The sequence below is a fragment of the Vombatus ursinus genome, unplaced genomic scaffold, assembly GCF_900497805.2.
Source record: "Vombatus ursinus unplaced genomic scaffold, bare-nosed wombat genome assembly UNPS02014807.1, whole genome shotgun sequence".
Classification (NCBI taxonomy): Eukaryota; Metazoa; Chordata; class Mammalia; order Diprotodontia; family Vombatidae; genus Vombatus; species Vombatus ursinus.
The window spans coordinates 29,503,278-29,528,991 of record NW_020954585.1 but is presented as its reverse complement, the minus strand read 5'-3'; the positions used below and the strand labels follow the sequence as shown (position 1 = coordinate 29,528,991).

Here is a 25,714-nt window from a genome sequence, read left to right as displayed (position 1 = left end):
TGGTATATGCTTACTTTTATATGCTGGGTATCTTTGGTACTCCTTGGAGGAGCTAACAGTATCAAGTGAATGTGGATTCAAGATAAAAATTCACTGGGGGATTTAAGTAACATTCTTGGTCTTATGTCAACAACTTGTTTTTCATTAGCAAATATGGAAAATAGTAAAATAAGATGAAAACTATAAAAATTAATTTGCATAATCAAAAATAAATGCCATGGAAGGGGAAACATGACTTGCTAGTCACTGGTGTTATCTAAGCATTACAGAGAGTCTGTATTGTAAATACCAAATATCTTACATACTTTATTTTTCCACTCATTTAAATATATCATGATTTTAAAAATTATTTTATAATAAATTTCATCATAATCTATTAGCCAATCATGAATGTCATAAAAAGTAGATGACCAAAAAGTGACAATCATTCCATATCACTGTAAAATGATTTCCTTTTTATGTCAATTAGTTTACTTACCTTTGAACAGGATGTAGATATTTGTGCTGTAACATAATTATTCTATATTTTATTGTTTAGAGATGATCAACTAGCAAAACAGCATGCACATGCAATTTTTAGCAAAACTTATTAACTTTCAACATGATTATTAAAAAACTTAGGAAATTAAGAGAAAATATATGAAATATTAGTATTGTGGCATTAAATACAAAAGCTAAATGTTATCATTAATTTTCTTTTAAATAATCAGAAAGGTATTTAAAAATGTTTGTTTTTATGTTTTTGCCTAACTTGGGTAAGTAACCTTTGGCTTAAAAGAGTCAGAAAATCAAAATTACCAACATATTCTGAACATAATTACACATATGTTCTAAAAGTTTTGCCAGATTTTAATTTATTAATGCATAGTTATAATTTAGAAATTTTTTTACCTTCGTAATAGTTATCTTTAATACCGAATATTATATTAAAAATAATACCTACTTTGCAAATGACTGCTTTTTAATGGATATAAAGACAGATATAAGAAAAAATCCCTGACAAAATTTAACTTTTGTCAACAATAATATCGACATACATTTTTCTTCATCGTTAAAATGTAATAAGAAAAAAAATCAAAAGTAAATGTTAGAAGGCAAGTTTAGGAAGGTGTTTTGTTGTTTACTTTTTTTTAAAGAGTAAGCAATTCAAAGTACAGACTGTGAATCCAGCTATACAATGTTGAATCAGAAAAGAAACTGAATAAATGAAAATGGAATAATTTGATGCGGTCTAAGGATAGCTAAAAATTTCCAAAATCATTACAACAAAGATTTCTTAATACATTTTTGGCAAACAAATGCAAAGCAATAAAATGTTTTGGGAAGAGAACAATCATAGAATTTCAGTGTTGAAACAGATCTTAGCAATTGTATGTTTCATCCTCCTCATTTTAATGATGAATTAGAAGAGATCCAAACTGGGAAGAGCTAAACAAAAAGGCATAGCTTTTCTCTTTTTCTTTAGATTGCCAAAGAAAAACTTATTCTATCACTTAAGAGTTACAAAAATTATTTGGGTAGAGTTCTCAAAAGACTAGTAGTGAACTGATATTTTAAGAATCAAATATGTAACACTTAATTTTTGGAAAAGAAAAGGCCATCTGTCTCACAACATTAAATATCTGTTCAGACCTGAAAAAACTGATATGCTATTATGGAGTTAAATTCTACATGGAATGGAGTACCCCGACTTCTAACTCCTTCTTCTCAAGCCATGGCAATACCCCCAAATTATTTTATGCTGTGCACAACTTAGGCCATTTTAAGTTTGATAGGAAAATTTGGGACATAGTTGGCCCAAAGTTCTTTGGTATATGCTTACTTTTATATGCTGGGTATCTTTGGTACTCCTTGGGCAAAACACATTGTTACAGGATTATTAAAAGGTTAACGTACTAGTAGTGACAAGAATGAGATTAGCATACACGTAAACAAAATTTAGGGCAGAAACTATTAGACTACATATGGGTAAAAAAATAATGTTTACCAGAAATCTGCAATAGACTACGGAGAGAACAGAGAAAATATTTAGGCCTTGTGCCTTAATTTCTTCAAATTCTAAGAAAATAGTACTTGTCAGAAGTAAGAGGAAGTCTCCCTGGACATTTATTTTGCTTTCATGTTTGCTGGGTCTTCCTCCAAAATCTTACTCTGATGCCTTATAGTGGAATGGAGGTGACTCTTGATTTCTGACCGATCTTTTTTTTTTTTTAGGCAATTGGGGTTAAGTGACTTGCCCAGGGTCACACAGCTAGTAAATGTCAAGTGTTTGGTCTGAGGCCGGATTTGAACTCAGGTCTTCCTGACTTCAGGGCCGGTGCTCTATCCACTGCGCCACCTAGCTGCCCCTTCTGACAGATCTTAAACTGTAAAAGTTTCAGATACAAACCTAGTTGTGGATAATATATCTTTTGTCCAAAGACCAGACCAATGAAGTTCAGAGAAGCTCATCAAGGTGTTAGCCAGAGCAACAGTTAAAGAACATTATAAAGGTTTCACAACAAATGGAGTACCAAACCCCAATTAAATTATAGATACTTGAAGTATTAAATTACCAAAATAGCCAAATGTTACTTATAATTCTAAATCCAGATTGGAATTTCACATCTTAAGAGTAGGCTACTGAAAATCTAAAACAAAACTGAATACAACACAAATTTATGGAACTGTGATGTTTACTCAAGCCTAGGAATATACAAACAAGTAAAGGCCCTTGAAAAAAATGATCTGATAATCACTTAAACTAGGTTCAGAAGCTATCTTGTCTTTAAATGTATCTTCAGACTTACACCTAAGCAACAGGAAAGGGCAAGAGTGATCGGAGAATGGAAGCATAGAATATGACATACATCTATACAATTTCTCCAAAGATAGATTCATCAATTCAACATTTTTTAGTATATGTAATGCACTGTTAGGCACAATAAAGACAAAATTTCTTTGCAAAACGCCTAAATTTCACCAAATTTCCAGAAACATTTTTGGTTCCTGCATGTAAAAGAAACAAACGCAGATGTTCTGCCCTTCATTTGTTTGGGTGCTTATCAAATCACACCAAGAGCTCACTATAGCTTTCCCTCTGCTTTCAACTCTGATGGACTTGCCTTTGCTAGAGCTAAGTAGTCATAGATAGTATTTTACTTTAGATCACAGGAAAACTAGAAGTGAAAGAGAAGGCTGTGGACAGCATTAGACTGGATAATGTTAATGACTCTGGAAAGCAACAAGAAGTTTCACAGACTTGTGGCTCTTTCACTATCTCCTAAGGTGGCATCTTTCCTTTTGAGAGGGCAGATCTACCGATCTCCTGAAGAATGGGAGTGAATAATACAAGAATACACAAATGCCATTTTTACTATTATTCTTTCCAAGCTTGGTTCTGAGACAATTTCTTTTCAACAGAATTAAGAAACCTCTGAAGCATGAGTTAATGTCAACACATCTCTATTTATGCCTACAGTTGTAAAACTTTGCCTTTCACAAACAAGAGGCTGAGGTCAGAATATAGCACTATGAAAATTTATCACTAGAGTACATCTTTTCACTACATGCATATGCCTCTGCTCTTCTTTCCTTATCTCTCTCTCCCTCTATGTGTCTATCCATTTAACCCTTTTTCTACTCTTTTATTTCTCTTTCACTCGATTTTTAAAAATCTTCAAAAGATCTATAGTTTCAATATGGGTACTCCCTCCACTCACTAATGTAACCCTTAGGAATCTTAGGAGACTCCTTCCACTAATGTAGTATTTAACTCTTAGGAGATGTATTTCTGTCCTCCCCACCCTCCCCACCTCCTCACCTCCCACCCCATGCTTCTAATGACAAGTCCCTCTGAAATTGGTTAGACTATTCTTCACATGATCATAGTCTTCAGGACTATGTGATGTTAATATAACAAAGTCTTCAGGAACCCAGGTTCACCTCCATACAAAAGACATTGGAATATGATTGTTGGGGAAGCATTCTCGTTAAATGGAAGTCATTCAGAACTGAAGTTTACATATTATTTAATGATTTATGATATAGTTGTATCTTTCCTATTTTTAATTTTGAAAATAAACAGATACTTTATACTTCTTTTTTTAAAAAATCAAATTCATCTGCATTTGTAATTTTCTGTGGGTTCATGCATCTCAACAATCCCTCCTTTGAAAGCATTACTTGAACTATGAAAGTCAGTATTGTTAAAGCTAGTAGATGTCACTGCAGAACAAAATGCACCATTATGTGCATATAGTATTATAGTATAGTGGCATTATAGCCACTGCTCACACAGAGATCAAAGAAAGAGAAAGGACTCAAATGTGCAAAAATATTTATAGCAACTCTTTTTGTGATAGCAAACAACTGGAAACTGAGGGGATGCTCATCAACTGGGGAATGGCTGAACAACTTGTGATATATATGTGTGTGTGTGTGTGTGTGTGTGTATATATATATATATATATATATAAATAATATGATTGTGATGCAATAGTATTGTGCTATAAGAAATGATGAAAAGGATGGTTTTAGAAAAACCTGGGAAGACTTATATGAGCTGATGCAAAGTGAAGTAAACAGAACTAGGAGAACATTGTACACAATAACAGCAATGTTGTAATGGCAATTAACTGTGAGACACTTGGCTAATCTGATGAATACAATGATCAATGACAATTCCCAAAGGATGCTATCTATCTGCAAGCAAAACTGATAAACTCAGTGCACATTGAAACATATTTATTTTTCTTTTTTCCCCCACAAAAAAGCTAATGTGGAAATTTTTTGCATGACTTCATATGTATAATGGGTATTGTATTTTCTTGCCTTCTCAATAGGTAAGGGAAGGGGTAGAGGAAGAGAATTTGAAAATATAAAAATTATTTTTTAAAAACAAAAAAAAATTAATAGAGTCACTAAGTTAATCAAGATTGTATATGCAGTTTCTGGCTATGGTGAAATTTCACAGCTGAATAAGTAATGAGTTTCAGGAGAGACGAATGAAACAGAATAGAAGGGGAGAATAGGATGGAGTAACAGGTACTAAACCCCTTTAGAGTGAAGAAACTTGGCACTAACATGTAAGTCAGATTGTGGCAATGATTATTTAATTATAGAATTCTTGAGTAATAATTCAGTGGTTTGGAAGAGATAATTGAGAAACTTGAAAAGTTCTATCTTCTACACCATTTGACTCTGAGACCTTAGTAAAATGAACAAGTAACTTTTGATATGCCCATGTTATCAGGAAATAAATTTTCAGATCCTTGAAATGAACCTCAATTGTTCCTGAATTTATTTTACCTTTTGGGCAGTTTTAAAATGTGATTTTAAAAGTTTAGAACTTTGAACATTAGATACTTTGCTACATAAAAGCTTTTTTTAAAAAATGAATTCTACAGTAAAGAAAAATCACAAGTTGAAAATATAAATGTACTGTCAACTCTAATTTTGGGAAATTTAAATAATTTGTAAATGGCTAACAAAATAGGTCAAAATATTCCATCTTCTGATCTGGAAATCCTTTTTGGTTGGAAGGCTTCTATCAATAACATTCAATATTTAATTTTTAAAATCTTCACAAATTGTTAGGAATAAAAACATCTGGATTTACAGGTCTGTATTTAGAGACAGATAAAATATTAAACATGAGGCAAGCATACTTCAAAGAACTTCACTGACATTCCAACAGCATTCCAACATATGACGTGCATACACAAAGAGCAATGCAGTACTTGTTTTGAATTTCATTCACTGGGTAGATCAAAGCATCATAATCATAAATTTATGAATTTTTGAAGGGATCCAATAATATGAAATTCAAAGTTTTTAAAATATGTATAATAAAAAGCTGAAATAATGAAAAGTGCTTTTGTGGTTTTGGTTTTTAAGTAAAAAAAAAATCAGATTTAAGGAAAAATTATGGATTTCTAATTGTTACTAGAAGCAAACTTAGGCATTTTATGAGAATATTACTGCTCAGGTAACATCCATTATCAAAAAAGTAGCCATTGTAGTAAAAGATATGATAAAAATTCAACTGTTGCATAATCCCCCCAAAACAGACCAGCACCATAGGATTTAGCTAATCTGAGAACTCTCATTACTCAAAAATGGTAATGTTAAAGAAACAATGAAAAAAAATTGAGGGAAATTTTAGGATTTTGCATGTGACCAAATTAGTAGTAGCTTTTAAAATGCTTTTTTCTAATCCACAAAAGCAGCATCTAATAAAACAATCCAAACTTTTCAAAATCAGATTCACAATTTATACTCTCAAAAAGCAGTTAATGAGATTTAACATATTGTAATATTAAGGAGAAATGTTCTACTTTAATTTGTGAGCTAAAAGTTGGGAAGTAATGTAAATGGAAAGTAAATTGACTTATTGAATCAAGGAAGATGATAACCAGTGACTTCTCAATTTCTCTCCAATTATTTGAAAAGTCCATGTTTAAAAGAGACATCTACAAGGTTCAGACATTAAAAGTTTTTTATTTTATTTTAAAATGTAGAAACATGAGGACTACCCAATGTAGTCAGGGCACATATTGCTCTAAATAAGTTAGTTATCCAGCTACCTAAAGATCAATACTTTAAATACTAAACTTATATAGCAATATTTATAAAAGGCACTGCCATCATAGACAGGCTATAATCAGTATATAAGCTAATGTTTTTGTGATTATCTTGATTCCTCAATTTGTACATTATTGTACCATGCTATAATATAAAAAATTACCTCAGAACTGAGGTACACACAATTGTTTTTTGACATAGGACATGTCCAAGAGTGCTGCTCTATAAAAACTGACATGCCTTCAATGTGACATAGGTGATGTTCTGAAAGAAGTTCAAAGATCTCTTTGCTCTTATATTTTTTAGACAGCATTTCTTCCCTCTTTTTTCTTGTGGCTATCTCTGTTGTCTACTGTCATTTCTCCCACTGGAATGGATCTGGTTCTGACAAATCCCACAACTATTTCTAAGCTCGACTACTACCTCTCATTCACTGATTTCTTCCTTCTCTTTAATTTTCTTCTTTTCATACTTGTTCTCCCATGCTTCTAGACTTTGGCACCAGTGGGATTGGCTTTGATAGGCATCCATCATCAGCCAGCTGACACATTTGTTTTTATCCAGTCTGAACTGGCCCATTGTGTCTACTTATATTTGATCAGCTTTTTTTTTTTTCCCAACTGTTTCTAGACAGCTATAGGGGACAAAAGCCTGAATATTTTGTATTTAAATCCACCAAAGAAATTAATTTGAATTTAAAATCTTAACCACTGTCCTGTTAAAAATTAAACACATTTACACCCCCTTTTTTGTTTGTTTTCCCTGTACCAAAGAGTATGGGTCTGGAAGAAAGAGGTGATAATAACAATGCCAAGCAGATCTAAGCTACGGAAAGATAGGTTTCAGGCACTAAAAGAAAATAGGAATATTCTTCCACTGCAAACAGCTCTAGAAATATACTTCCACTACACTCAGCATATTCTCGGACTTGTTGTCCTCATAAAGCCAATAATCCTAAAAGTACTGTTGCTGAATCATACTCTCAGATTAGGAGGGAACCACAGAATACATGCTTGAACAAGTATCAATACTTTGTACTTCAAACCTGACATGGTTATCCAACTTAGCTGGACTTAGCAGACTCTCTGTGAGAGGGAAACCACGCTAATTTTAAATAACATATTGACTGGAAGTTTTTCTTAAAATTAAGCCTAAATTTGCCTCTTGTTGCTTCTACATTTGTTTCCTGGAGTTAAAAAAAAAATCTTCTTAAATGCGTGAATATAGTTATGATATCCCTGTATACCCACACCCCAAATTTTCTCTTCTTTAGGCTACATATCCTTAGTTCCTTCAACAGGTCATCAGTAGCATGAACTCAAGGTCCTTTACCATCCTCCAACTGGTCTCTCTAGTCTATCAATATCCTGCTTAGAACCAAACACAATTCCAGATACAATCTGACCAAGACAGAGTTCCAGTAGGACATTCACACTTCCCCTATCCCAGACATAATGCATGAGCTTTCATAGCAGCCACCTAAACAGCTAACTCATACTGATGTTATAATCTACAGACCATTTTCAAACTGAGACCTCCATAATGAGCTTACGAAGTTCAATTTTTAAACTTAAGCTCATTCTATGCAAGTCTGCCAAGTTCTTCTGACCCCTCTGCACATGAGGGAAGGGAGATACCTGGTCCTCAGTGACTGTTGTTCTTGCTGCTTCCTCTATGACTATCTTCCATGGCACACCACTATGGCAGGCTATCTATGGAATGCACCTTGCTCACCTCTCTGGGAGGTGAGTTGTTAATCTTCTTCCTTTTTGCCAGGTTAGCACTTTGATGGGCACAAATGACATCCTTTCCTTTACTCCTTGACTTTCAGTGTAGTATTAGCTTCTCTATATTCTTCTACATTCCACTGATTAAACTGTCTCCATGCCTTTGCACTGGATGTTCCATGTGCCTGGAATGCACTATCTTCAACTCTGCACTTAGAATATAAAAGCCTTTCAAAGCTAAGCTCAGAAATCACTTCTTACATAAAGCCTTTTCTGAAGTTCAGAGCTGCTAAAGTCTCCCTCTCAACTCCCCCACCCAAAAATCTCCTTTTAATTTTATGGTATATATTTTATATTTATTTATATGTGTTGGTTCCTTGAGGGCCAGGATTTTTGTATTTTGTGTTCCTAGTACCTACAAAGTGCCAGGCATACAGTAAGTGTTTAACAAATGTTTGTTGATTACAATACTGTAAAACAACAACAACAACAAAACCCATAAACATTGATCAACACAAGAACCAATCAAAATTCCAGAGGTTAAAACATGATGCTGCCTTCCTGACAGAGAAGGTACAGAGTAAGACATATTTTTTGGATCATGGCCACCATAGGAATATGTTACTTGACTATCCATATTTGGGATGGTTTTTTGTTTGTTTTTGTTTTGCTTTGTTTTCTTATGTGGTTAAGGGAAAAAATAGATTTTTGATATTTGAAAAATTAAATTTTATGATAAATGTTTCTTGCTTGGGGCTCAGAGAGGTTAAAAGACTTAATAGCTAGCATTTATACAGCACTTTTAAGGTTTGCAAAACACTTTTATGTATGTTAACTCATTTTACTTGCCCATGGCCACACAGTAAGTTTTGAATCCAGTTCTTCCTGGCCTCTCTTTAGTTAATAACTCAATTAAAAAAGGAAATTAATTTATTGAGGTAAGTCCGTGGTAGTCTTGGTAAAGCCATAATGGCTCTTTGTGATCACCATTTCCTTTTTGACCAGTCCTTCATAATGCACTAGAATGTTACCCAGAATCTAAATCAAATGGACTAGAGTTTCCAGAATTCATTATCTTCCTACTTTTTTAAAATAAACAATTTACCTTTCTCCAGTTTTGTACTGCCCTTCCCATTCTCTATAACCTTTAAAAGATCATTGATAATGGCTCAGCAATAATATCTGCCAGTCCACAAAGATGAGTCTTCCTGTTTCCAGGTCTGGCAGACTACTGTGCCACCTAGCTGAAAATAATCCTTATCTATTTCTGGGTATGAATGACTCAGTATGTGGTCACAGATGACCAATTCCCTGGTAGCCTCAGTAATCCCAGTCAGAATACTCCTAACTCTTCATTGTCACTTCCAGACTTTCTTTCCATCACCTTCACTCAATAACCTGTTTTTCTTTCAGGTCCTCACTATCCAAATTTATCACTCAATCTAGATTTTTGTGTTTATTATTTATCAAACCCTTGTTCCCTTCTCAATGAGTTCAGTGCCTAGCTCACAGCCTTTCTCTTCACAAGTTCTACTCTCACACCAGGGGACTTCACTATGCATACAGATAAGCCTTCAAATACACTTACTTCCTCAATCTACTTAGATGCTGCTGTCACCTAACTACTCTACTCTACTCTACTCTACTCCAGCTTCACATAGGGAAGGCCATATCATTGATCTTTATCTCTACTTCCCTGTATATCAACTCTTTCTCTGTCCAATTATAATCTTTTATCATTCCATCTTTTCTTGTGCCTTTGAACCCCTATGACTATTTTGTGATCTAACCTTCATTCCCTCCTCTCTTCAGTTCTTTCCCAGGCCTTCAACCCAGCCAAGTATGTACTCTCTTCTTTTCCCTATCTTGACCCATGATGAACCAGATGAACTTTACACTATTCTTTACTACTGAATTTCTTGTTTCCTTGTTTTATCATAGATGATATTCTTGTATTGCTCCTTTGCTACTATTATGTTGCTGCTGGAGTTAGTGAAAATCATGAAACTGTACTGATTCAGTCCACTGCAAATATATGTTATCTAATTTCTACTAAGCCCTTGCTACAGTGAGGCAATCATTCTACTCCTCCCTAATCTATTCACTATCTCCCTCTATACAGATGCTTTTCTAGACTTTAATTTATCTGTAAGGCTCCCACAACACCCCTTCTTCTCTGCTGAGGATCTCACCTCCTACTTCACTGAAAAAACTTAGAGTTATTTACTAAGAACCCTGCCTTCCATCCTTGTCTTCATCTCAAATCACTCAAATACCTTCCTCCACTATCTTCTACTTCATTCAGCTGAAGAAGTGGCCCTTCTTGCCACGTCATGTCCCTCCCTCAACATTCACCGTTTGTTGAATACACTCCCTTCTTTCCCAGAAGATTAGCTGCAGTATCATTCCCCCCACTTTCATCTTCAAATCTCTCCATATCTACTGGCTCCGTATCTACCTGCTGCCTATAAACACACCTGAATTTCCCATCTTTAAAATAAATAAATAAATAAATAAATAAATAAATAAATGAATGAATGAATGAATGAATGAATGAATGAATGAGTAGATGATCGCTTCATCCTACCATGCCTATTAACTATCATCCTGTCTATATCCATTTTTGCCCAATCAGCTTCAGAAAGCCATCTATACTACTAGGTGCCTACATTTCCTTTTCTATTCTATTCTACGATCTGTCTGTTGACTTTACCACGCACATGAATCTGCTTTCTCTAGCTACCAATGATTTCAATGCCAGATCTAACAGCCTTTTATGAATCCTCATGCTACTTGACCACTCAGAATGATTCATCACTGCTGATCATTTCCTTTTTGGTTCCTCTCTCTTTCCTTGCTTTGGAGCAGAAGGAAAACATGAGCTGAAGTATGAGGAGTCAAGAAGGTAATTGGTAAGTCTAGAGAAGTAAAACAAATTGGTAGAATAAAAGGTTACCAAGAGAAGGAAATAAAGTTGTCTGTTGCTGTCAGTGTATATAAAGATCCAGTCATTTACACTGGCCTCTTTAGACAACTCTCCTTTTTCTTGCTCATTGGAATTTTCCCCTATCCCCCCAATTTGTGGCTTCACATTCAGAACTTTCTCTGCATCCCACCCCACTCCCTTCCCTACCCCAGTTGAATTCCCCAATAACATTGGACCCTAGTCGTCCTTCTAATTCTTTGAAATCAGCTCTCCTAAAATTTAGTACATAGAAAACCAGAATAAAATTTACTCTTCTTAGTTCCACCATGATCTGAAGGATGAAATTATTGTGACAAATGAAGAAATTATTAGCTGCTCTGCTTTTAGAAGATAAAAAGAACTCCAACATATTCCAGGATAATCGCAGTCCACTATCACTACTCTATTGTACCTCTAGTCTTGGGATATATTTCCTAAACTACTCATCTATTTCCTTTTTGCTTATGTGCTATACTTTTGTGGCAATGTCATTCCATATTCTTCATCTGTTAAAATGAATTGAAATGTTCTCCACCATGCTTCCCCATCTGATAGCATCTTTTTGATATTTAATATTACCCTAACATATTTAAGTCAACCCTGGGTCATCTCTAATAAAATCTCAGTGATAAGGATAATGTTAAATTTGCTTACTTGTGTTAGGTTCTCTAGTTCACCTTATTAAATAACCATATTTTGTACATCTGTGCACAGGGGTCTGATGTCAAGGTTTTTTAACACTGGATCTTTTCCTATATTTTGTCACCTGTGAATTTGTGGGAGTCTCAACTGCTTCTTCATACATTATAGCTAATCTCTCTGGAATCTTTCTAGTTTGGTGGAACAGGCTTTAAGTAGATTTCTCATTTCCTTTTTAGCTCAAAGCTCTTTTAATTAGAGCTGCAAAAATCTGGAAAAAATACACTCTATTCTGTTTTAAATGTACTCCATTACTTGCCAGAAATCTATCATTCCTACATTTTAAGGCAATGGTACAGAAATCCAATTCCCATTCTCAGCCACTATCTTCTTAACTAGCTGTCTATCTTCCAAATCTGCTTTTATCTTCTGAATCCCTTACCTTCAATAGACAACAGCAATGAAAACATCATCTATGCCCTAATTTACACAACATTTCTTAATCTTTAGTAAGGCTTTCTAGGTTCGTTTTGGCTATATCATTTGTGCCTGTATTAATCACCAGTAAATGTGGGGAACTTCTCTGTCATGCCTTTCATACATACCCTAAGATGGGAAAATTCTCTGTTGTTATAAGCTCCACAATTAGCTGCCACAATAATATTAAATGGATATTACAGTAAGTCACCACTACCAGGGCCAAGTACCTAGATTCCTCCTCTGCAGAAACCCCAAATTTGTTTCTTAGTTCCAAGTCAGAAGTGATTCTTCATCCCTTTCTCCTGTGTGTCACATACTTCAATACTCAAACTTCTTGATGTAGATCAGTCTCATTTGAAAAGCACTTCTGATTATTTCAAGCCATAGTCTGCTTTTTCATCATAAGCAATGCTGCTTCAGATGCTTTTTTCTTTCTTTTCACATTGAAATCTGTCATTAAGGAACAATTCATTGTCCGAGATAACATGGAGAGCAGAATGTCTTTCTCAAGCCCTTTGAGCTTCTCTTGAGCTCCTTGAGAGCAGGGACTGGTTTTTGTCTCAAGTGTTTTGCACAGTAGCTAATCCATAGCAAATATTTTAGATTAGCTAATATCTGTATGTAGCCAATCCATAGTATGTGGTAATAAATAATAAATGATAGTTAACTAACTGGCCTACGCTTTTGAGCAGAGAAGCAGACCCTTAGCTACTGCAGAAATAAAAAATATAATACATGTACGTACACAAATACATACAAACACCAATACACATACACAATCTAGATTGACTGCAAAATTTTCCTTGCTCTCCACACTTGGAAGTGAGATCTTGGATCATATCTTCCTTGTCAATGGCAACTCAGAAGAACTTTTGTGGCAGAATTCCTGTAAAGGACTTAAAACTCACCAATTATCATTTGCCTCACCTCTTCTGCTACTGACAGACTCTAAATCCATACTGACAGCAACAACTGTCTTCATTTCCCTGCTCTCACTCACCTGGTGTTGCACTAATTCTTGCCCCACCTTCTTGAGTACTTTTGGCCCCCTTATGCTCAAGTCTTCCTCTTGCTCCTTCACTTATCCCTCAGATCTTTCTCTTTGGCTTGAACCTTTCCCCTGAAATCCTCTGGAATTATATCTCCTCAAATTAATTTTTTGTCCCTTTTCACAACTCCAAAGCCTTCCAAATCATTGTCAACAATTCCTTCTCCTTTACCTCCCAGTCTTGACATTCCTTCTACCTTCTTCTTCCAGTCAGAAATGTTTGGTTTCAAAATATATAATTAGCTTTATAAAATTGCACTTAAAACTGATTTTCATAAAATAATTCATGAAGAAGTCTATATTTCTCCTCCACAAAGGACATATGTGTTGCAGGTGGTCATTGGGTAATTTTAAAAATTTTAGTCATTCAAAATATAAAAACTGTAGGAAAAAAGGGGTTTAGAAGCAGGAGATTATGATGTTATAAACTAAGATAAGTAAAAATTGCTAAATCCCAAAAGAAAGCTTTTTTTCTTTTTTAATATTCAGTTCTATGAAATCTGTTATTACTAAGTTTAAAAAAATTTTGGTATATCATTTACTACAATAAACAATCATATTGTTTCTCAAATAGCATGTTAAAAACTCACTTTAAATGGTATTATGAACACTTAGAAATCCAAAATCCTGATATCTATATCCATAATATGAAAAAAAGCAGCCTCATTTAAAATGCACTTCTGATTATTTCAAGCCATATTCTGATTTGCCATGACCAGAATCTTTAAAGTCAAATGAGTACTTTAATAATAACTGCAGACAGATTAAGACACTGAGTCATGTTAAAATGCTAATTGATTTTTAGAATCAAGATCATGGCTTGCTGAAAGGGAATTCTCTTGAGAAGCTCTATTTTCTATAAATGCCAAATGCAACAATAGCATATCCCTTCCCTCCACCTCCCTCCCCACCAAAACATATAGCAGACTGAACTAAAAAGCCTATTTCTGAATCTAATATCTTGCCTGAAAGACTGGTAGTGTTATGAGAACTGATGGCTGTAAGAGCTTTGGAAAACCCCACACACTCCATGGAGAACACTACTACTTGGTGTGGACTAGGCATAGAAAAGTATCTTCCTGCCAAAAGAGAAAAGAAAGTCTGTACTTGCAGTAGTGGAAGATAAGGCCAATATTTACAGTTTATGAAATTACTTAAAACATTTTTGATAAACGGTGAGGAAATCATATTTTCACATTCTTAATCCTAAAAGAGCTTAAACACATTACTGGCAGTACAAGCTTGGGGACTGAAAATAGCACAAGAAGTCTTCACTTAATAAGAAATATTCTCTCCACTTCAAAACCAATTTGTCCCCTTGAATGAAAAGAATTTGCTTTAGAGCAAATTCGAAACAGTGACTAAATCTAAGTCACATGGACTTAATGATTTAATACTTTTATCTTTAAAAAGTAATCAGAATAATCCACACTTTTTTAAAATTAGGAAGAATCTCTCAGTATTAAAGAAATTAAAAACTAACCAGTTACAGCTTTTGATGATGTTTGTTCTTTGCTGGGAATATGTGCTCCTCCACCAAATACAGCAGACCACATTTTTTCATTTAGAGGATGGGCCACAATCCGAAATAGCACATTACTAGAATGTGTTGCCAGACCATGGATGAAGAGACTAAGATAAACTGCTGTGAGAATTTCACAAAGCAAAACTGTAAGTCCCGACTGAGCTTCCTCCCCAGCAGAATTCAAAAGGCGAATAAGAGCAGTAATTCCTGCAACAACAACAAAAAGAACAATGTACTATGAAGTTTTAAAAATAAGAATAATCTCTTATGCTGTTTTCAGTCAAATGTCAAAGAACTTAAGCTAATTCTCATCAATGAAGAAAATCACTCCAAGCAAAATACAATCTCAGCTAGATCAATCTTACATTATATATATTAGGATACTTCAAACACAGAGAGGAAAAAAAAAGGACCCAAGTGTTATTATGAAAATGAATTTAGAAGATATTAACAATTAGGGAATGGTGCTACCAAGAAAACTGAATTACTACTATAAAAATGGTAAAATTCAAATACTAAATTGCTGACTGCTACATTTTGACCTATTAAGGAAAAAACTAATGTTTAAATGATTGTATAATTTTTATTATCTGTACAGTTATACTATTTAATGATGACCATTTTTTATTTGATAAACCTTTTTTTGGGCCAAAAACCAGGCACTTAATATGAGATTTTAAAAAGTTTAAGAATTTTAGGTGATTATAATAAGCTTGGCCCAGAAGACGAGAAAATATGCCTTCATTACAAAGGTGCGAGACTATAGTATAGAACATATAAGTGACATGAAAAAAAAAGACAGTAATAAGTTTTTTTTAATGCTCAAAAGATTGAATAGATTACCAAACATCTAAAATAAGTAACTTGTACCTGGCCATTGAGCTGGAGATGTATTGGGAGTTATTGTTTCATCTAAGCTTGTTTTCAAGCAGTGCTGGTGAGGAAATAGCAATGTCTGGTATACCATTCCAGTAAACTGATTTGTTTGCAATGAACTATGGAAAAGACATAATATTTGTAGTTATTATTATTCTTAGTGTCCAATGCAATATTTTCCTGACTTTAGTTTTCATATCCAGAATGGCTTTCAATTAGAGATGTAGTTTTAGTTAAACTTTGATGTTACATTTTGTTATTTTGCTACAAAGTTATCTTTGTTTCAGTCATGTAAATTTTATTTATTTTGTTGTTTTTGAGGTTGGGTCTCCTATCTTGCCCAGATTAGAAGTGAAATAGCCACTCACAGGCCCAATCCCTCCTTAATCAGTCTGTTGACTACCCCTCTCTCCCAAGGGCCATATTGATGTCAAACTTGGTATAGACTTCTGATTAGCTTTAGCCTTATGGTAGGTAACTGTGAACTTGAGTATCTAGTTTGTTTAAATCTAATGTTGCCAAATTGTGCTTTTAATTTTGGCTATCAAATATCTATTTTCTAGTACAGAAACCTAAGCACCAAGGCAAAGGTCTTTGCCATCATCTAAAAACATAGAATGAATGACCTCAAACTTAAAACAAAAACACAACTAAAGTGACAAGATCTATATAGATGCCAAGTATCCACTGTATTCATTAGCCTAATTTTTCTTTTTTTCAGTCTGACAGAATTCAAGTTCATGTGACTTGATGACAAGACTCAAGTTCAATTAATGGGTAAAAAGTTCTGAGAGGGTTACTTATTAAAATATTGCTTTGCTTGGTTTTACATAGGATTTTAAAATGGTACAGTGCAACAAATCTTGGGTAGTAAGAGTATTCTTAAATATTAATAAAAAGATATTTACCTATAGTTATGGCCACCACAAAGACACTGATAAATACAAGCAGAGAGAGATGCTGCTAAAGTATGCATTACATATACCTGAAAAAAAAAAAAAAACCCAAAATATAATTTTTCAAAGTATATAATTAAATAATTTAACCATATGAAAGAATGCTAGAAATCAATAAACAGGAGAAATACAAATCAAAATAACCCTGAAGTTTCACCTATGCTCAGCAAACAGCAAAGATGACAAAGGATCAGAACAGTCAAAGTTGCAGGAGTTGTGGAAAGACAATCACATCATGGATTGTTGGTGGAGCTGTGGAATGGAATTTGGAATTTTTCAAATAAAATTATTAAAATGCTCATACCCACTGACCCAGACATTCTACTGGTAGGTGTATACCTCCAATTCTTATTGACAAAAAGGAAATCATCATATATAATATATATATATATATATATATATATATATACACACACACAAAATATGTGTAGCACTTCTTGTGATAATAGGAAATAAACTCAATGTGAGGCTACCATTTAAAAAAAAATCTGTCTTTTCCAATTAAATATATGTTCATTTTAACAAAAACTACAGTTATTTCTGTAAAAGAGAGCTCATTCAAGAAAAATAAAATAAATCAGTAGCTTCTCATTGATAGAAATAGTAAAGCTTATAGAAAGCTATTGTTTATTATCAATGAAAACCAAATATTGGTAAAAAGCAAAAGACCACTAAATACCAATCAGTAAACATGATGACCATAAAATTATACCCCATATATGATATGTGGGATATGTAGGATAGCCTAGGATTTTCATCAATATTAAACTTTATTTCTATGAGAAATACATACCTAGTTCTGTATAAATTTGTGTTCATATAATGATGACAATCTACATCAGAAAGATATTCTTCATTTGAAACAACATAAAATTAGTTACGAAAAAATAATTATGTTCAGTGCATCTTTTAGATACTAGCAGTTTTATATACATGGGAAAAGAAAGGGCAAAAAGCTACACCAAGTATACTTACTTTATTGTTTTGGGTGTCAGGATGGGGTGGTGAATCAAGGTTTATTATAGCATATAGTATATCATGGGTCAAATTACTAAGGTGCAATAGAGGATTGGCAACTACTGTTTTGGCACTGGCTGTACATGCAAAGAGGAGAGGTATTGAGGTCTGATCTGGCAGAGGCCCAGGAAAAATTGGTTCTAATGTTTCCTAGAAAAAAATAAAGAAAAGAAAAGAAAAGAAAATGAATCAAGCAATTACAGATCTTATAATACTATTTCAGCCTAACTAATGAAGAAATGTAGTGGCTCACTGGAATAAATTTCAGAAAGAATAACATATCAAACAAATAGATTAAATTCTGCATATCTGAACATATAGATTTATCCAGAAATGAACTTACAGGTAATTCAGTTCAACCTCTCACTCAAAGCAAGGATTCTCTCTACAATACCTCTGATACATGAGATTCAGCAACACTTCCACTAATGAAGATCTTAGTATCATACAAGGAAGCTCATTCCACTTTCAAACTAGTGTAATTATTCAAACTTTTTATATATAACTTTAACCAAAATGTGCTTTCTTTTAAATTTCACCTCTTGCCATAATAAATTGCAATTCCTCTGCCATGTGAAAATCTTTTATATATTTGATGAGCTCTAATATATTTCCTTTAAATGTTCTTTTTTAAGGAAGACATCCCTTAGTTCTTCCAACTAACTCTCTTGTGACATGGCTTTGCACAATCTCAGTTACCTTTCTTTAGATAGGCTGGTAGTGAAGTGCTCTGAACTGAACATAATGATACCGGAGTAGTCTGACTAATATACGATAGAATTATGTCCCAGGATCAGGGCAGTATACTTCTTATAAACAACCTTAGCTTTTTTGACATAGTATTAATAACTGATACTGAGCTTGTACAAAGAAAAAAAATTGTTTTTCTTTATTAGTTTTTTTTTTTTTGTTTTTGTTTTTTGCTAGGCAATGGAGTGATTTGCCGAAGGTCACACAGCTAGTAAGTGTCAAGTGCCTGAGGCCAAATATGAACTCAGGTCTTCATGAATCCAGGGCTGGTGCTCTATCTACTGCACCATCTAGCTGCCCCTTTAAGTTTTTCTTTGTTCTCAGTTTGTGCTGGTGCAACTGGATTTTTTAGGCCAAGTGGAAGACTTTAAAATTGCTGTAATTTGTATCTGTTTTGGACTATTTTTCCAGTTTGTCCACATATTTTTGAAACTTGATTCTCTTATCCAACATATTAGCTATTCCTCATGCAACCCTGTCTTCTATGATTTTTTGCAAATCAACAAAAATACTTTATGCTCCAGTTAAAACGAAGTTATCTCTCCAGATCTGGATAGCATTTTCCATCATGAATCCTCTGGAATTGTCTTGGATCACCATATTGCTAAGAAGAGCTAAATCATTCATATTTGATCATCTTATAATGTTGCTATTACTGTGAATGTTCTCCCAGTTTTGCTCACTTCACTTTATATCAGTTACTTTAAGTCTTTCCAGGTTTTTCTGAAATCAGTCTGCTCATCATTTCTTATAGCACAATAGTATTTCATTACATTCATATACAACAACTTATTCAGCCATTCCTCAATTGATTGGCATTCCCTCAATTTCCAATTTTTTGCCACCACAAAAAGAGCTGCTATCAAGTACATATAGGTCCTTTTTGTTTTCTTTTTTTTTTTTATGATCTCTTTGGGATACAGACCTATTAGTGGTATTGCTGGATGAAAGGGTATGTACAGTTTGATTGGGCATAGTTCCAAATTGTCCTCCAGAATGGTTGATCAGTTCACAATTCCACCAATAATGTATTAAGAGTCCCAATTTTCCCACATCCACTCCAAAATTTATCACTTTCCTTTTCTATTATATTAGCCAATAAGATAGGTGTGAGGTGGAATCTCAGAGTTGTTTTAATTTACATTTTTCTAATCAATAGCGATTTAGAGCATTTATTCAAATGAGTATAGATAGCTCTGATTTTTTCATCTGAAAACTGCCTTTTCATATCCTTTGACCCCTTATCAATTGGGGAATGGCTCTTATTCTTATAAATTTGACTCAGTTCTCTATGTATTTGAGAAATGAGGCCTTTATCAGAGACACTTGCTATAAAATTGTTTCATAGTTTTCTGCTTCCTTCTAATTATGGTTGCATTGGTTTTGTTTGTGCAAACCCTTTTAAATTTAGTAATAATCATAATTATGAATTTTACATCTTGTAACGCACTCTATCACTTGGTTTGGTTAAAAATTACTCCCTTCTCTATAGATCTGACAGGTAAACTATTTCTTGCTCTCCTAATTTGCTTAAGGTATCATCCTTTATATCTAGACCCATTTTGACCTTATCTTGGTATATGGTATAAGATGGTGTAAGATCCTTTCTGCCATACTATTTTCTAGTTTTCCCAGCAGTTTTTGTCAAACAGTGAGTTCTTATCCCAGAAGATATAGTTTTTGGGTTTATCAAACACTAGATTACTGTAGTCATTTACTACCGTGTCTTGTGTGCCTAATCCATTCCACTCATTCATCACTCTATTTCTCACTCACTACCAAGTAGTTTTGATAATTGCCACTTTATAATATAGTTTTAGATCTGGCACACCTTCCTTTGCATTTTTTTTTCATTAATTTCCTTGACATTTTTAACCTTTTGTTTTCCAGATGAATTTTGTTATTACTTTTTTTAGCTCTATAAAATAATTTTTGGTAGTCTGATTGGTATGGCACTGAATAAGTAAATTAATTTAGGTAGAATTGTTATTTTTATTATATTGGCTCGGCCCACCCATGAGCAATTGATATTTTTCCAGTGGTTTGATCTCACTTTATTTGTGTGAAAAGTTATAATTATGTTCATATAGTTCCTGGGTTTATCTTGGCAGGTAAACTCCCAAATATTTTTTATTATCTATAGTTATTTTGAATGGAATTTCTCTTGCTATCTCTTGCTGCTGGGCTTTGTTGGTAATATATAGAAATGCTGATGGTTTGTGTAGGTTTGTTTTATATCCTGCAACTTTGCTAAAGTTGTTTATTATTTCAATTAGTTTTTTTAGCTGATTCTCTAGGATTCTATATCATTAATCATCTACAAAGAGTGATAGTATAGACAATTGCCTATTCTAATTCTCTCAATGTCTTTTTCTTCTCTCATTGCTACAGCTAACATTTCTAGTACAATATTGAATAATTGAATACTAGTGGTGATAATGGGCATCCCTGCTTCACCCCTGATCTTAATGGGAAGTCTTCTAGGTTATCCCCATTACAGACAATGCTTGCTGATGGTTTTAAATAGAAACTACTTAACACTTTAAAGAAAGTTCCCTTTATTCCTATGCTCTCTCGTGTTTTTAATAGGAATAGATGCAATATTTGTCAAGAGCTTTTTCTGTATCTATTGAGATAATCATATGATTTCTATTGATTTTGTTATTTATCTGTTCAATTATGCTGCTAGTTTTCCTAATACTGAAGTAGCCCTGCTACTCCAGTTAAAATGGACAACAGCTGTTTCAGTGGTAGATTGGGGAATCAGGTAGTTTACCTAGATTTTACTCAAGAATATGATAAAGCATTTGCGTTATTCTTATGAAAAAGACAGCAGTAAATAGAGCACTGGCCCTGGAGTTAGGAGGACTTGACTTCAAATCTAGCCTCAGACACCTGGGCAAGACACTTAACCCCGACTGCCTCCAAAAGCAAAAAAGAAAGAAAGAAAAAGATGAAGAAATATGGGCCAAATAAATAGTACAATTAAATAGATCTGGAACCGCTTGAATAAACAGACTCAGAGAGTAGTCAATGCTTTGATGGCATTCGTCAACTTAAAAGGAGTCTTCATTGGAGTGTCCCGGGGATATGTACTTCGCATATGTTGTTTAAGATTTTCATCAATAACTTAAATGAAGTCAAAGATGGCATGCTTGTCAGATCTGCAAATGACACAAAGTACCTCCAAAATGATGCCAACAGATTAGAACATTAGGCTGAATTTATTAAGATGAGATTTAAGAGTCTTACATTTAGGTTCAAAAAAATCAATTTCAAATTTAAGATGAGAAGGTATGGCTAGACAAGTTTGTCTGAAAAAGATCAAGGGTTTTTAATGGATTGTAAATTTAATAGCTGCTCTATTAGCTGAAAAAGCCAATGAAAATTTGACTGTGCAAAAAGAATTTAGGTCTGAGTTACACTGTACTCTGACCTGCTCATATTATATCTTAAATACTACGCTCAGTTCTGGGTACCACATTGGTTTCTGCTCACTGGTGATCTTTAATCAAAGGCTAAATGAGCAATTATTGTCTAGCGTTATAGGGAAAATTCTTTTGGGGGTATGAGTTAGACTAGATGGCTTCCTAATTCAGAAAATAATTAATTTTCTTATTTGCCAGTAATCTTCCTTTGCCTCCATCTCCCCTTGTATTATACTTTAACAGATAGAGTATCCTCCCTAGCAGATTGTGTGCTTTATGGGAACAGGGACTAATTTTTTCTAGTTATATCCATACCCCAGCATGTAATAAGCATTTGATAGAATTGTCGTAAAAGACCAAGTCCTGCATAATGCCAGGGAGATCCTCCCTTCAGCCTGATGTTGAGCCATCAGTCAACATATTCGAATATAGTTAGTCATCTAACTACAAATTCACATAAATGTACTAATACCAAGTCCATATTTTATCCATCTCATTCACAGAATATCATATTCCAAGTTCTCTGCTCCTTTCAGCTTTGCTGAAATTTAAAAAGAAAATGCTTTTCAAGGTATTTTTTTAATAAATTGATCTGGTGATTTTCACCAAAAGGAAAAAGAAATTATATTAGTTTGTCACTGGCTATATAGGCATTTCAAAGGATAATTAACAAACATCCAAGATCAAACAGGGCTTCTTCACATCTGCCTACAAACACATCAGAGTCTCCCCAACCTAAACAAACCATGCTTTACTATTCCATCCAGTTAATGTCCCATCATTCTCCTCCTATTCACTTAACACATCATGAAAAAAAGATGACTGTATGTTAGGCCTCTGCTTTCTCATCACTTACTCTTGTTTTGACCATATGCTATTAAGTCTTCAATGCCTTTGATCTCCCCAAATGACTTTCTAATCATCAAATCCAATAGCTTTTTAAATTCTTTCCTCTTCCTCCTTAACTTCTCTGGAGCTTTCGATACTGTTGCCTCTTATTAAACACTCTCTGTCCTTTGGCTCCGGAGTCACCACACTCCCCTGGTTCTCTTACTATTCCTCTAATTATTCCTTCCCAGTCTCTTTCACTGGCTTCTCCATCCTCTTTCTAACCCCTTAATATATTTTCCAAGGGTCTGTCGTTGGTTGTCTTCTCTTCTTTCCCTGACAATCTCATTCCAAGGTTTCAAATACCACCTCCAATCAAATTACTTCCAAATCTATATTCATGTCCAGAACTCCATTGTGGCTACCTGATTATCCCACATATCCAAAACTGAGTTGGTACCTCTTTTCATTAAACCTTATGCCTTTATGACTTCTGTCTATGATTCTACTATTCACCATTGCTCCTATGTCTATCATCACATGATTAGCTTTGATTCTTTTTTCTTCCTCATCCCTGATAGCTAATCAATCCAAAACAGATTCAGTATATTTCATTCCCACAACATCAAATCCCTCACCTGTTTTCTATTCTCACTCTCATCAAACCTAGTACAAGCCCCTCATTTCCATCTACCCAGAATGGTGTAATAGGTTCCTCTCCCCTTTCACACTTTCTGTCCTCACTCTTGACAAGTAACACATCTCTCAAAAGGCTGCTTGTATTAAGCTGGGAGAGTCCCTCTGCTGCTCAAAATTCTCCAGTGGCTCCCTACTGTCTAATGAGTAAAGTTTAAATTTTTATGCCATGTATGCCATTTTATGCCATGTATGCCATTTTATACCACAACTGGTACAAACTGCTTTTCAACCATTGTCTCATTACTTTACTTCACACAGTCTATATTGCAGCTAATGTATACAACTTCCTTATCTCTGGAACATTCTAGAAAAAAAGGAGGGCATTCCTTCTCTTTACCTGTTAAATTCCTATTCATCTTTTAAAGTCCAACACAAATGGCATTTTTTCCACCATGCTGATTGACCTCCATCCCAGTAAATTACCACCTTAATCCTCTTATACATCAAATAACACTTCTTGTTAGAACTTTCTATGTGTACTTCAATATAGTATATAATAGCTATGTTGGTATTTTAGCCTTCTATTAGAACAAGCTCCAAGAAGGTATGTTATATAATCTTCATATCTCCTCAGCACCTAGCAAAGTGTTTTGCATAGACAGAAATTTAAATAGGTCATTAATTTTAATTGTTGCTACTGTGACTGTTGCTTTGGTGTGGAGTGCTGATAAACACTTAAGGCTACTCTTACACTTCCCTGGCATTCACAGTAAGAAATCAATATTCAGTAGATTCTTAGGGTTACTGACACTGAAATGTAATTATTTCACACTGAGTGTTATGATACCTTAGCATGACAGTTAAATTTAAAAAATATGTATTCCTTTATGGCAAAGGGAGAATAAATTCAGCTGTCTTTTATGCATGTTTAGAAAACAGATTAAGGTACATACCTGCTGAGATTCTTGTAAAAGTAGAATCAATTCCATTCTCACAGAGGCAAGGCCACCACCATGAGACCCATGCAGTATACAGTAACTAAGGAACATCCTTAGAAGGGACTGATACTTCAAAAGCCATTGTCGTCTCTTCTGGAAATTATCTCTCAATTGATTTACTTTTGGTTGATCAAATAAATCTTTTGTATTTTCATTTAATATAGCTTCATCCATATTTTCACTAAATACAGACTGTACATCCTCCACATCGGAACAATAGTCACAAGCCTTCTGAAGAGCCACCACCTCTTTTTCCAGCCAGTGGTATAGCTGGTACCTCAATTTCCCACCATCTATTTCATAACCAGTGGATAATGTTCGCAACTCTATTGTAAGAATCTTTAAACATGCTCTAAATTTCAACTGTACAGCAATGACATCTTCTGATGGACTTAATATATCACTTTCATCTGTGCTGAAAGAGTCTGTGTAGCTGGAATTTGTTTCATTTATCTTTTCATCCACTTTTATCTGTGAAGGTTTTAGTTCTTTCATTGAAAGAGGTGTGTCTTCATTTTCCTCATCATTATCACTATCCCACTTTAGGTCTAAAGATTCATCCTTGAAAACAACACTTGGTTGGCTCCAGTCAAATGAAAGAGTAGAATTTGATTGTTTATCTGATAAACCATCTGAAGAAGATCTCAAACCATTTATCACACACTCTGACCAATCAATACTAGATGATTTATAATCCTTTGTATCCAACCTTAATGGAGAAGAAGGAGAACAATCTTTACTGGTATCGGGAAAACTACAAGTTCTGTAAAAAAGTTTTGTCTTCTTGATGACTTTAGGCATTTTTGATAATACCTCTAAAGCCAACATCGGACAACCAGCTTTTAAGTGAGCATGTGCAGTGGTGAAAAACAATCTTCTTTCACATAAATTAATTTTTCCTGCTAATCCATTTTCTCCTGTTAAGCATATTTGTGTGGAAGATGCATCAGAAGAACCAAAATGGCGTCTCAGCAAAAGTGGATGTGTCCTGAGGTAATTGTAGAAATTAAACACTGCAGGGTTACAGGTGAAAGATGCCATGCCTTGATCTGAAAAAAAAAATCAAATTTATCAATACAAAACCCAAAGAAACTTCCTAAATCTATATGTATTTCAGTAGCTGATCTGTGAAAATATGGGTTAAAAACAGTTATAATATAGTTTGCTAATGCAAATCAATACATTTCTGCCCAGTAGTTATATTGGCAGACTGCCAAATCAGCATTACCCATATCACAAACACACCCACACCCACTTCTCTCTCTCTCTCTCTC

General features: G+C 34.1%; 1 protein-coding gene across 1 annotated transcript in view; it reads right to left on the bottom strand.

Moving 5' to 3' along the window:
• DMXL1 (Dmx like 1) overlaps positions 1 to 25,714 on the bottom strand; it is a 122,694-nt gene that overhangs the window by 49,170 nt on the left and 47,810 nt on the right. The window contains exons 16-20 of the mRNA XM_027874639.1: positions 24,396 to 25,489; positions 17,756 to 17,947; positions 16,733 to 16,809; positions 15,819 to 15,943; positions 14,907 to 15,155 (exon numbers count right to left, since the gene is read on the bottom strand). Coding sequence (XP_027730440.1) covers positions 14,907 to 15,155; positions 15,819 to 15,943; positions 16,733 to 16,809; positions 17,756 to 17,947; positions 24,396 to 25,489 — 1,737 coding nt within the window. The remainder of the gene's footprint in view (positions 1 to 14,906; positions 15,156 to 15,818; positions 15,944 to 16,732; positions 16,810 to 17,755; positions 17,948 to 24,395; positions 25,490 to 25,714) is intronic.